Source organism: Anarhichas minor, unplaced genomic scaffold (assembly GCF_050575085.1).
Source record: "Anarhichas minor isolate MPS153535 unplaced genomic scaffold, ASM5057508v1 ptg000028l, whole genome shotgun sequence".
NCBI classification, from domain to species: domain Eukaryota; kingdom Metazoa; phylum Chordata; class Actinopteri; order Perciformes; family Anarhichadidae; genus Anarhichas; species Anarhichas minor.
The window spans coordinates 10,289,994-10,303,822 of NW_027466474.1; the positions used below are offsets into that span (position 1 = coordinate 10,289,994).

Below are 13,829 nucleotides of genomic sequence, written 5' to 3' on the forward strand. Positions count from 1 at the left end.
TGAATCTGTATGGGAATCTGTGTGTGTGTGCAGCTCTCTGAGCGTCTACAGGACTGTGATGTAAAGTGTGTTTATGTATATATCATTCTTCAGTCGCTGCTTAGAACATCCCATGTAAATACTACCAAAGGACTCTAGGCAGAGATCCAGATGTTTGTTTCTCCCAGTCTCAGGTATTTGACATTTTCAGACACACATAAACACACTCATAGTCCTGAGGGGACGGTTGGTCAGCTGGCTCCCTGTCAAACTTTGGACCGCATGTTTTGCCAAATACAGAGAAGAAGTTTAGGGCTAGCTTGAGATACAGCACTTCAGGCAAACAAGTGCACGCAGCCATCCACAAGTTCAAACGCATTTGAGTGTGTGTGTTCTCACTCTGTTTCCAGGGAACTCTTTACATGCTCATATATTCAAATTCAGGACAGCTGATGCTGAGTGAGCGTGCATGAGTTCAGCACTGTTTGTGTGTCCCTCAAAGAGATTTATTGAATGTATTCACAGGATGTAGCTTTATTTCCTAGCTGTCTTTGTGGAGGTCCATCTTTCTTTCTTTGGGAGTTTTTCAACACCTGTAAGAGTGAAGGACGACCTCTTCCTTCAGCGGTTTTCCTCCCAACTTTTTTTTTGTGCATCTGTTAACTCTCTCCTTTGGGATCCTCCCATCTGCTTTACATAATATCAGCCAACATATCATCCAGAAAAATGGAGCTATGTTTTTATCTTTGAGGTGTGCAAACTTCTTTTGTCGTTGATGACCTTTGAAGAGAAGAAGAGAAAGGAAGTCAAATCATGATACAGCACATTACTGTGTCAAGTCTTTTACTCTCTGTTTCTATTTATGTGTGCTTGTGTGACATTTTCTGGCCCTGGTATGCCACCACGTATGTCTCAGGAAGTCAAGACTGACACCTAGGTCACTTCATGTGTCTGCGCATTTATGTGTTGGTGTGTTTGTTTGTCTGTATCTCAGTGGGTATGTGTTCTCTGCTCTCTCCTGAAATAGGTATCTGAACTACTTCCACACATGTACACACAAACACACACACACACATATGCTCTGCTCTCCAGTGCTGCTGTTTTTCCCATTAATTCCTCCAGTCAGTCCAGTCCTACATCAGCTTGTCATCGCCCACCTCCACTCAGGACCAATCGCGCTCCCATGTTTCAGTCACTCTGACGCCCGCTCCTCCAGCGCTTGGCGACCGACCTGTCAGCATGCCGGCGGCTGCCTTTTATGTCTCAAATAAAGGTACAGCAGGCATGGCCCCCCGCGACCCACATCTTATAATGCATATCCCTGCTTGAAGAGGCCCTTTATATGGCCAACGACCATGTTGTACAAGGATTTTTAAGGGACTGTGAAGCCATCCATCCATTCTCACTGACTCCCTTCATCTTTTTTTGTGTCTCCACCATTTTTCATCCTGGACCCTCCTGTCATTTTTAACTATCTCCTCGTCTGTCCCTGCAGTTTCACTTTTCTATCCATGTCTTTCCTCCCCATCCCGTCCCTCTTACACATTCCTCTCTCTCCCCCCTTCCAGCTTGTCCTCCCCATCTCCCTCCCCTAAAGCCCTAGAGAAATGCTCTGGCCCTTTCCGCAGAGGCCTCGGCCCCGAGTCAAACAGCTCCGGGCTGCTGTTTATGGCTGCGGGGGCTGAATGTGAGGAAGTAGAGCCCACTATGGGATATGGAGACTATTAATATAAATGCTGCGGCTGGCAGAGTGTGTGTCTGTATGTTAGCTGGCGTCTGTGTCTGAGGTCTGAAGGTGTAGAGGTGTTAAATGATTAAAATTGTTCAAACATAAATTTTAAATGAGAGTCAGTAAGCTCACAGCTGTACTCATTCTTCATTGTTAGATATTAAATTGCTTCTTCTTGTTGCCAACAAAGTCTGGCAGCAGCTACAAATGGCAAACTAAATCAGAAAAAGAACAAGAAGAAACAGTACTTCTGGTTTAGTGGTACTCTGTGTCTTGGGCCAATCTTCAACTCGACACAGGCAGCAGTTCACTCTTTTTTTTAATGCTATTTCTTAAAGCCTTGAATTCCAAGTAATTGATAGCGTATTGCTGCTGCATAAAGGAGGTAAAGAAGGATGAAAGAGGGAGAGGTGAACGGTAGAGGGAGGTGGAGGAACATGGTTGAGCTCTCTTTGAAAGGCTTGGCAGAGTCAGGAAGTGATTAGGCCACTACAACAACTCCAATAATGACAATAGGGAAAACATGTCTGCAGCCAAAACCATTTAGCATCAGGAACAGTACCCAGTGTGGTTCTTATTTCAGTGAGTCATATGAGTGTGGGAGGGGGCACATGGAAAGAAAGAGAAGAAGTAAGGTGTTACAGGAGGGTTTCAGGCCAAGGAGAATGTTTAGTTGCTGTTGTTTTACCTCTCAAGCTTTCATTCCTTACACATGCATTTTACAATGACTATGGTGACACCTCTGAAACAATGGGTCTTTGTCTTCCTCGCGTTTGATTGACTTGTTATGAATGAACCCTGTAAAATGGTATTAAATATAAAGGATATCATGCCAAATAAATCAAGTTAAAGCTTTAAGTCCCGGGAAAAAAGTAAATACTACTGATGATCCGTGGAGAGGACATGGAAATAAGAGATCTGAATTTTTCTTATACAGCAGGATAGAGCAGCATGATAAGGGACAACTTAACAGTTGTTTCATTATGATGTCTTTAAGACACATGAAAACATAAACATGGACAAGCAACATAAATCAAGATGATGGGCATTGGTTACAAGATAATAAATGCTGAAAAAGACATGATGACCCTCCAAAGTGCTCACAGCAGCACCATGAACACAGCTGAACATGAACATGTGGAGAAATCTAAAGCGTGGCCTGCCGTGCCTTGTTGCAGTTGTTAACCTTAAGGTGGACGACCTTTCTGAGCGTGAGCAGAAATCTGTGATTTTTTTATTTTTTTTTGTTTAGTCAGTTGCACCATCTCTTAAAACAATACTTCTGTTAAACAGCCAGGCAGACACTGACGCAGAGCTGTGGCGGTGTAGAAATGATTCATGGTCTTGTGGCAGCATGAGGTCTGACACGACAGGTCTTCTGCTATTTTTCACAACTTTACCAGGCTTCTCCATCAACAGCAGAAATCCTTTCAGCAGAAAGGTGATGGTGCAGCTGCATCGCTGCAGGGTCAGAGGCAGAAGAGAGCAATGAGTCTGATGAACCTGATGTTCAGCCAGAATGCGAATCTGTTCTTAAATACGCCTGAAGGTCCGGGTCGTTCAGTCTGACATAAAACCGTACATTTGGTTCGGAGTGTGACGGGATCTTTGTTGTCACTTTGTTTTTGTTGCTAGCATCTGAAACTTTCCTTTCGTCACTTAAGCAGAGATTTTTCAGTACTGTGCCAGCTCACACAAAGTTAATGCCAGGCAACACATGACCACCAGCAGTGAAACGGCAAGTGATGCTCGCTTGTTCTCTACTCATCCGTGCAGTGCTGATTTGGGTGATTTAATGCTCTTTCCGTGTGTTTTCACAGGGCCTCCAGGAAAGCGTGGAAGGATGGGAAGAAGAGGGGAAGCTGGTAAGTGACGTCCGCCACCTGCTTTGTTTGTTCGTCTCTCCTTTTCTCTGTTTTCCTGGAAGACTCTTCGTCTCCCTCCTCCCTGTCTCACTCGCTTCTCCTGGGTGACTGGATAAGTTCGAGGGCTGGTACAAGCAGTGACCCACGAGTCAGGCCGAGGGATGATGGGCTACAGTTGGCCCTTCTCCCTGCCCCTCCCTATCTGCGCAGACATAGCGCAAACCTTGGCCATGTGGTTGCACTAACTTTGCCCAGATGTCAGTCGTTCTCGTTGAGCGGTAGCAGCTGCAGTAGTGCGGGCCTAATGAGATTCTCCCTTGCCAACATCACTACCCCGCCATCATTCTGTTGCTTTGTCTTTCCTCCCAGACCGTAAAAACACTCATCGAGGAACCAAAACAGCGCAGAGAAAAAGACATAACTCCTGTTACTCAAGGGGTCGTCATGACAGAGTCACCCTCATTTTAAATGTTGACTCCACAACACTGTTGTGCAACGCTGTTAGACGATGTTATCGAAACCTGCGGGACTGTAGTTGTTCTGCAGGATATGTGTCAGGTGGGAACATTTCCAGTCTGGTTGTGATTCATTGTTGTGGGTATTTAGTTGATGAGATCTGTTGCTGTGAAGATGTTGACTACGTGAAAGCTCACCCGTAACTTTAATGCTCTACTTAGCGCACCAAGATACTTTCTGAAGTTAACTCTCTCTCTTTCAAAGCAGTATAGTATATTTTACATTAAATCTTACAAGCTGTTTTAGCGCCTTTATTTATTTTTATTTTCTGTTGGCATCTGGCCGGAGTGGGTTTGGTTATTAGCAAGTATGAAAATGAACATTAATAAAACTATTCATATCAATAGGGTCATTAACATATTGATAATAGCGGGGCACCACCCTGGGATCAGGGACCAATAACCAAACTATAAATTAAGATTTAAAAATAGGTGTTCACTCAAAATGTCAATAGTCAAAGTACTACTACACATTCAGAGTGAAGGGTAGAATCAGAGCATTGACTATAACAACCAGCTATTATCACAACACACATGCACAAAATAATCATAGAAAACTGCTTTTTAAAGCTATAACAGTTTATTTATCTTTAACAATACTGATAAAAAATTGATAATATTATAAATAAACAAACATCTATTGTATATTACTACCTAAAAGCAGCAAACAATCGTGTGTGTGTGTGTGTGTGTGTGTGTGTGTGTGTGTGTGTGTGTGTGTGTGTGTGTGTGTGTGTGTGTGTGTGTGTGTGTGTGTGTGTGTGTGTGTGTGTGTGTGTGTGTGGTGGAAGAAGGGGGGAAAAGAAGAAGAAAGCACTCAAAATAAGGCAAATCCTCACCGCAGCAGTTAAGTACAGTAACTGTAACTCTATCACACAGAAGCCCGACTAGCGAATTTAAGGCTCGGCCACCGCAGACCTTTAAGTAATAAAGTACAGTTTACCGACTTTACTCGCGGTGGCGGATTTAAACACAACAAAGCTCAAAAGTGTGGAACAGCACTATCACAGCAGCAGCACGACAATTATGTTTCACAGCACTGAATTGAACAGTACAGTTGAACTTAAAACAAAACAGACAAGGCAACAAACACACTACGACCTCGCTCTGCCCAAACAAAAGCCTCTTACTTGTCACAGGGACTCCCTGGGGTTCCCGTGGCTCTCGTCCAATGAGGCACCAGTGTTGAGGTACGAACAAAATCTGACACTCGGGTGACATTTTGACGCCTGATGGGGAGTTGGCCTTCAAAAATCACATGCCAGCCTTTCTCTTTGTTTCAACCACATGGATAAGACTACTTTGTATTTTTCTTATTGTCAACAACGCCCATGAAAAGGTTAAAACCAACAATATGGTTTGTCAGTCTCTTGAAATGTTTTCACTTCCGTAGCCTGACTCTGGCTCTCACTCAGTGCCAATTGAGTCCTACTGAAGACAGACATCTTGAAATAGAAACCACAAATATATAGTTCCTTTTCAAAAAGGCTCAGTAAGCACGGCACTGTAGTTTTTTAGCAAACATTACTCAAACAGAAATAAAATTGTATTTGTAGGATGGCATGACAATGTATGTGGGATTGACCAGTACATTGTGGCTCACTGATGTGTTTTTAACAGTTTTTGGACAACAATGGTTGTTGGCTTTTGCATTTTCATGAGATTTCTTGACAATAAACAAAATACAGGATATCACTAGACTTTCCCTTTAAATCTCCATTTCCTCCTAATTATTCAACCTCTTACGTCTTTGATTCAACCAGGCGATCACCAGGACAAATACATGACTTTAATCAGGGCGTCGTGTATTTTGGAGGATTATTATTACGGGAAGGCTCGCCGTTGAGGTTTCTCCAAAAATAGGACACCCATCGGCTGGTCGTTACTCATCGCAGGTTGGCCTGCATCCTGAATGTGTGGTTCTGTTTAGGTCGTGTCTCTTGTTGTTTACTGTTGGCGTCCTCACGTTGCAGCCTGGGTTATATTGTGCGGGGGTAGGTGGCACCGAGCGGCTGTTGCGCAATCCTCTATCCGATGACTCCGGGACAACTTTTTACAAGAACAGAAGAGGTTTTTCCACGGAAACACAAACTTGAATAACAGGAAAGAGAGCAGTCAGAGCAGTGTTGATGTCTCCTGCATCAACCCTCACTATTTAATTCTTCAGTTTGCTCTTTTACTTGGTTTTCTCTTCTGTTTACCTCTCTCTCTCTCTCTCTCTCTCTCTCTCTCTCTCTCTCTCTCATTCCCTGTCTCTTTCTTTCTCATAAGTGTCCACACTCACACACACCTGTCTTAAGTTCAATGGTTAAAGCCGGTCTCACGGCGGCTCTCCAACTAGTGCATTTGTTTACCTAACTGTCTGGCCCATGGGGTCCTTGTCCCGGCGTCTAGACGCAGCTACATTTGATTGACTTGGTCTTCATACCTCATTAACTTCAACACCTCTCTCTCTCTCTCTCTTTCCCTTTTCACCTCTCACCCCAACCACCTTCACTTTTTCATCCCTCTTTCTACGACTCTTATCCCAAAAATTCCCTTTCCCATGAATCAATCAGCAAATTTTAAGGCTCACGTATATTCTGGTCACGTTAGCACAACTTTTTAGATGTTTAAATTGTAACAAAACACCACAAATAGCCCACTTCCCCCCAGAGCAGGTCTGTTTTCAATCTTCCTGAGTTTATGTCGATGTTTAGTGTTGCATCCATGCTGATGAGCTGTGTTGTACCAGGACTGCAGTGGTGGCATAGCTCCAAATCGTTCCGTAATTGTGTTAACAATCACATAAATCAGCATCATGATTGGTTTTGAATTTAGATCAGATAAGTATGAACCAATCACTAATATAGAATATTTTAATGTCAGAATGATATATTCACTTTGTAGGGGTTTGGGTGGTTTATTTGTGCCCTCGGCCTCGGACTTTTAAGAGAGTGTTTTTTATCAGAATATTCCATTTAGACCACTGAGAACGAGTCTTTTGATCATTACTGTTGTTTTTGGTTAGGCTAAGTAAGAAAAGCAGAATGTACATTTTGCTGCTGAGGCTCAACATCAGAGAATTTCAATCAGATCTGAAAGACTGCACCGGAGAAATCTCGGATGCATCTTTTTTTATACTTTAAAAGGACGCACACTCTGCCAGCACACCCCCGACCTTTTCACTGCCCGTTTGTCCTCCATCTGGTACACCCATATCTTCTTAGGAAACAAAGTCTTGACATGACTTCATGCCCTTAATGCTAAACATGGCCCATTATCCAGAAGTCTGTTTATCATAACGGGTTCACCACAAACTCCATTGGCAGCAGCTCTAATGAGCTTGTTCTGTACCATATTTAGATGGTTAATTACGGTCATCATCTAACAAACCACATTGCCTTCGCAGTTGTTTTGTTGTTCACCACTTTTCCGAGGAATTGATTGCTGTACAAACCAAAGGCTACCATAACTCTCACACACTGTGCTTCATGTGTCAGATGTAGAGAATATATTTTCTAATGCCTGATTTCTCTTTTTGTGTTGCAGGACTGCCTGTAAGTACAATTTCATCTCATCCAGGTAGTATTAAAATCAACAAATGAGTTATTGAACATGGATCTGTTGGAGTTAGATTACTTTCACATTCACATACACACACTACTACACATGTTATTCTTCAGTATACGAACTATGGTTTTTCTCTCACAGCAGTAAAACATGAACACACGGACACACAAACTGTCACAGACACACTCACACATGTGCATCCACAGAGCGCGGCAACAAATGGACCACCTAGGGAGTAATGGGTGTGTGCAAGTGTGTGTGCTGCTTGTGTGTGCGCGCGTGTGTGTGTGTGTGTTTCATGGTGATGACTTATTAACAGCAACGTATTCCCCTCTCTGGGACTATAACTCCTGCTGACAGTCTATCACACACACACACAGCAGATAAAACACACACATACACAAAGATTTCTTCATTTTTAAATGAAATGCTGTTATCTGCCTGGGAAAAGTGACCCTATTCTGATTTTATTTTATATATTTATTGTTTTATTTGAATTATTTTGGTCGCATATGGCACAGGACTGATGCACCGGCGCACCTTATACATTGAGAGAAAATGGTCTGTGCAGCTGGTTTACACTAAGTGTGCATGAAACTATTTATGATTTATCTTCCTGGACACACCCAAAATCAAGCCTCTAGCACAAAAAAAGGCGAAGAGAATGTGTGGTAATGTGGAGTCACCTGTGAAAACAATTTGTCTGAGTGAAGATCATCCACTTAAAGCCGCCAAAGCCAATGTAGATGGCGATTTGTTTTCTAATTACACAATCAAACAAAAGTCCAATATGTGCTCATGTTTGTAAGCAAATGAGGAGCCAAAAAGTTTGCACTGTAAACATACTGTGCTGTAAAGTTAAGCTTGCAGTCAATCTTCATTAGTTCCAGCTTCAAATTGATATAGAGTCATTTAGTTCTTTCATAAATTCTTTGTACGAACCAGTAAGAACTGAACCATGATCCTGTGTACCGTTTAATACTTTAGAGTAAAGTGTACCAGGTCTTGTGACCTGGGTTAGTGTATTTATATATATACAGCTGTTGGTTTCTGTTCTAACCTGTCTCGATGCTTCATGCTTTAATCTCTAACCTCACCAGGGCAAGGCTGGACGGGATGGATACCCGGTAAATTTGATTTGTTATTCATCCTGTCACTCTTCAATTCACCCGATCACATCTCTGTTTCCATTCCTCTTTCTTCTCTGGATTCATTGCTAATTTTCCTGCAGCTTCATTACGCCTTTCTCTGTTTTTTCCTCTCTGCACTTTTTGAAGAAATTACATTTACTCGAATCGTCGCCCGGTTACTTGCCTCTTAATGCTTCCTTCAACATTTGCTCCTCACTGATGATGCATCCTGCCCCATGACTGATAAGTGACTCAAATACAGTTGTATTTAAGCACAAACAGACACATAGACCGCCCATTGGTAAAATGATACAAGTCTTTTATTTTCCACAGGCAATTTGAAACATCTCTTACTTACAGACTCAAGGCATAAAATAGTGTCATAAAACATATTTAGCACACGTGTGACAATGAGTAAACATGAAGCGCAGTAAACATAAATACAGATATTGTGAAGATGTCATCTGTAAACTGAAGTGTAAAACATACCAAGGAAAATGTAAAACATTCATCCGCAAGACACAAATTACGGCCTTCAGCTTTTAAATAGGTTTTCTTATGTTTAAACAATTTAAGAGAAGATATACCTTATTGTCCTGAAGGGGATATTTTGCTTGGACAATAGTGCTGCACATAGCTGCAACCAGCTTTTAAACCAATACATAGTCAATAAGACAACAGGGGTACAACAAAGACGCAGTAGAAAAAGATATGTAAGATATTGCACATGCCCTGAGAGATAAAAGAATATGAATACATATAGGCATTATCGAAATCAGGAGAGAATCATAAAAGCCATAAACCGATAATGCATAATACATAATACATGAAAACAAAATTCAATAACTGGGAACATCCATGGCTTCTGAATGCAAAGCAGATCACTGTTTTCCACAGTGGTGGAATGTAACTTCACTGAGGTACTGTACTTAAGTACAATTTTACTTGAGTATTTCCACTTTATACTACTTTATATACTTCTACTGCCCCACATTTCAAAGGAAAATATTGTACTTTTACTCCAAAACATTTATTTGATAGCTTTAGTCTCCAGTTTGATGATTTAGACTATAAATACAAGATATCAACTAATGAAGTAGCATATATTACCAAAGGACAGGTACCTAGCAGTAGATAAAGTAATTAAAATGAGTCTCACCTTCACCAGCTACAACATTAATGTGATGTAATGCAACAGTAACAGCAATCCAGTGATGCATTATATACAGTATATTACTCTGAACTGCATCCTGATACTTAAGTAAAACGTTGAATGCACTGGTAATCAAGTATTTTTGTGCTGTAGTGTTGAAGTAAAAGATCTGACTACTTCTTCCACCAGTGATTCGTACCATAGACCGAGATTCAGCTCTTGTGATATCCAGAGATACAGCGGCCTCTTGTGGCCGGTTAGACTCATGCTGAGATGAAACGTCTCACTGCTCTGTTGCTGATTTGTGGTGTAGCCATCGTCAAATTCTCATCACGTGATACAGATACACCCTCATCATCCAGGAGCTCGGCTTGCACCAGCAGATGGATTCCTCAGAACTGGACGTCTGCATGGTGTGCAGCTCACGTGAAACATTAGCATGTGCAGGCTCTAAGTGTGAGCGTGTTACATGTTCAGTGAGACGCTCTGTCCCGCTATCGTGTGACCCCCCCCCCCCCCCCCCCCCCCCCCCTCCCTCTGTCTGGTTACCACGACAACCCGCAGACAACCCCCCCCCCCCCGGTGTTGTGTTCCACGGCGTCTTGTTGGTTGTGTCGTTGTCTCACTGGGAATTTTGGGAAGTTCATTACCCATGGGGCTCGCTCCCAGTCAGATTCCCAGTCTGCCTGGCACTGCTCGGCCCTCCTGACGGGAAATGCCTGCTGCTAATTACACACAGGTGGGCTGAGTGCACAGAGAAGTGTGTGCACATTTGTGTTTGTTTGCCTGTGACTCTATATATCGTTGTCACTGTCTTCATTAGCAATCCCAAAGTTTTTGCACATGCTGTTTTTAACTTTAAAACATCTGCTCATGTGAGGTGTACAATCTGGGTAATCCTTCCAGGTCTAGTCACCATAATGAATCTGCATAGTCCTTATATGAGAGGCCTGTTATGATGCCTAGATGTGGGTATGATGACTAAAGAAGCTGTATGAGGTAACAGTGAAACAACAGTAGATTCATCATAATGGCAATAAACATGGGACAGCACATTCTTTCATTTTAGCAGCAGAGATGATCAAGTTTCAAACACTGTTGCTTAAAGAGGCACATTCTTCCAGTCGGGTAGCAGTGTTTGTGTATCTGTGTCCATATGTGCAGATGTGAGTGAACTCCATCCTACCACCCAAAGTTTATGTAGATCTCTGGAACAAAGGCCAGAGCTGTGGAAGTGGTCAGTGGTCTGTGTGTGATATGTTTTCACACCAATAACTTCTCTCACATGGACTGCTCATATGGAGAGGGGCATACGCACATTAACACCAATGAGTCAAGTCAGTTTCCGGAGGGCAGCGCGGTGCTTACTTGTGTTGTGCCAGTGACTTGTGCCAGCAACGTTTTCTTTCTTTATTGTTCCATTGTTAAAACAAACAGTGAGATCGCTCTCCAGCACTTTTTCCTTGCTATCACTCTTGCAATGACGTACTGTCTCAGCACAATACAACACAATTCAAGCCTTTAACCCTCAGCAAGCAGGACTCTTAATTCTGTGACTGTACACATTAACACATAATTAATCAGTATAAACATAACAGCAGTGGTGGAAAGTAAGTAAGTACATTGACTCAAGTAATGTGCAGGTTTTTAGGTACTTTAATTGTACTTTACTTGAGTATTTCCATTTTCTGCTACTTTATACTGCATTTGGGGGGGTCAAATACTGTACTTTTTCCTCCACTACATTTATTTAACAGCTTTAGTTACTAGTTACTTTGCAGATTGAGATTTATGATACAAAATATAATCAATAAATGAATTAAGATGTGTCACTATAAAGACTCAATTAATCCCTGCTTTCCAGCACTATATAAAGTAATTTGGCTTCAACTAGTCCCACCTTTACCGGCTGCATCATTAAAACGATGTGCACATCAATAATTATAATCCAGTGGTATCATATCTTTTTGAAATGAGCCATTTTGCATAATGAGTGTGTTTACTTTTAGAAGTAAAAATTTTGATTGCGTGTGAGAGTATTTTCATACTGTAGCATTACTACTTGAGTAAAAGATCTGAATACTTCTTCCACCACAGAACCAGTTGTCATACAAGCTATGTGCATACCTGTGTGTGCCTGTTTGCCAGTGTGTGAGTGTGCATGTGCTGCACTTCATTCAGGCGGCATACACATGTGTAACAGTTGATAGGTTCATCAGACTAATGCATGCAGCAGTCCACTTCCATTGAAGCATTAGTTATGTGATAAACAGTGTTAATGACATGCGGCCTGTGTGTATCTCAAGCATAACGCCATAAGTGTGTGCGCGTGTTTGTGCGTGCTGATGTATGTTTTTTTTCTCCTGATGTAACCCCCGTCACTTCGTCCTCTCATAAATCACAGGCGAGAGGTTTGACTTTCAGAAAAAGAGCCTTCCCACTGTCAAACAATCAAAATCAAGCAGGCTGACAGAACAGTGCAGAGGGGTAAACACACACCAGTTGATTCTCATTTGAATGTCCAGCCACTGGCGTGTTTATACAAAAATGCCAGTCTGTGAAAGACAGCGGCCCTCACTCAGCAGAAAAAGGCCAAGGCCTCTATTGTTCAGCTTTCCAGGCTATCCCTGTGGCAACATGAAAGTAAACAGAAGAGGGACTGAAAAATATTCACCAGAGGGTTGGTGGACCACTGCCAGAGAGGAAAAGATAATGGTATCAAAGGAGGAAAGTAGAACCAGGGCAGTGGAAAGGGTTTGCTCACTCTCACCATCGTCCTTAATTTTGACGCCTCTTAATTGAGCCCATTGAGTCTAATGTGTGCGACACATTACCATGTGTGTTTCTAGCTGAGACGTCTGCTCTGATGTGCAGACACCAAGTTTTCACGCAGCATCCTCAGCAATTACACCGTGCTGGATAATTACCAGTCTGCACCATAGGGAGCACAATAAAGACAGCAGAGACACCCCTCACCATGTTTCATTGGGATTAAGGCACACACATGTATGAGCATGCACATACACACACACACACACACAAACACACACTCAGACATATGCCCCCCTGCAGGCCAAGTTATTTTCCAGAAATGTGTTTCAAAGCCATCTAATTGGTGGGAATGCTGAGTCAAAACTTTACATTTTTTGATCTACTGAGGGACGCTGCAGGACAAGATGGCGATGTAGACTAGAAATACACAACATTAAGCTCCTTTTATTCTGCCACCTGATCCATTTGTTGTTTGAGACGGAGAGATTTTACTAGTGGCTTTTCCAGCTCTTTTTCCTGCCTCGCAGACTTTTGTGTACTGTAGGTTTGTACTACACTGGCATACAGTGTGCAGTATAACAATGCAGCTGTAGAGACAAAAAAGCACAGAATATGTCAAAATCCAATTTCCCCTGGCTCCAAGTGTTCTCGACTCTTATTCTCATTCATAAAAACCCAACTGGCCCCTTTTTTCACTAAAAGTTCCTTCTGAGCTGTGTTGCTGATTTAAGTAAGGCTCATATTTTAAAGTATCTCATATAATCAGTCATAGAAGAGCTTCCTGGACTTGTTGGTTGAATTATTGCTCCAGGTAGATAATTCTGGGTCTTATTTTCTTCCATATATTGGCTACCTGTGGTTGTCGTAGGTTAAAGTATCTACTATATGCTTCTGAAGTATGCAAACTGTCAACCGCCAGATATTAGATACAGGATTCTACTGTTGAGAAAAAGAAAAAAACCTCTCTTGCACACAGACACACACAGCTATAGTCCCCTCTGTTCACGGGCCACTGTGTGGCTTGTTAGCAGCCATAAATCAGTCTGTTTTTAATCCGGTTCAGACTTTGCAGCAGCCGATGACCTCACCGTGTACACCTCGTCTGCTCGTCCTGACGAGTCTTGAAGGAGCCGG

General features: G+C 42.3%; 1 protein-coding gene across 1 annotated transcript in view; it reads left to right on the top strand.

Annotated features, from left to right (window-relative positions):
* col23a1a (collagen type XXIII alpha 1 chain a) overlaps nucleotides 1-13,829 on the top strand; it is a 110,637-nt gene that overhangs the window by 73,561 nt on the left and 23,247 nt on the right. Inside the window, exons 3-5 of the mRNA XM_076103355.1 lie at nucleotides 3,529-3,573; nucleotides 7,620-7,627; nucleotides 8,741-8,767. Of these exons, the coding sequence (XP_075959470.1) occupies nucleotides 3,529-3,573; nucleotides 7,620-7,627; nucleotides 8,741-8,767 (80 nt within the window). The remainder of the gene's footprint in view (nucleotides 1-3,528; nucleotides 3,574-7,619; nucleotides 7,628-8,740; nucleotides 8,768-13,829) is intronic.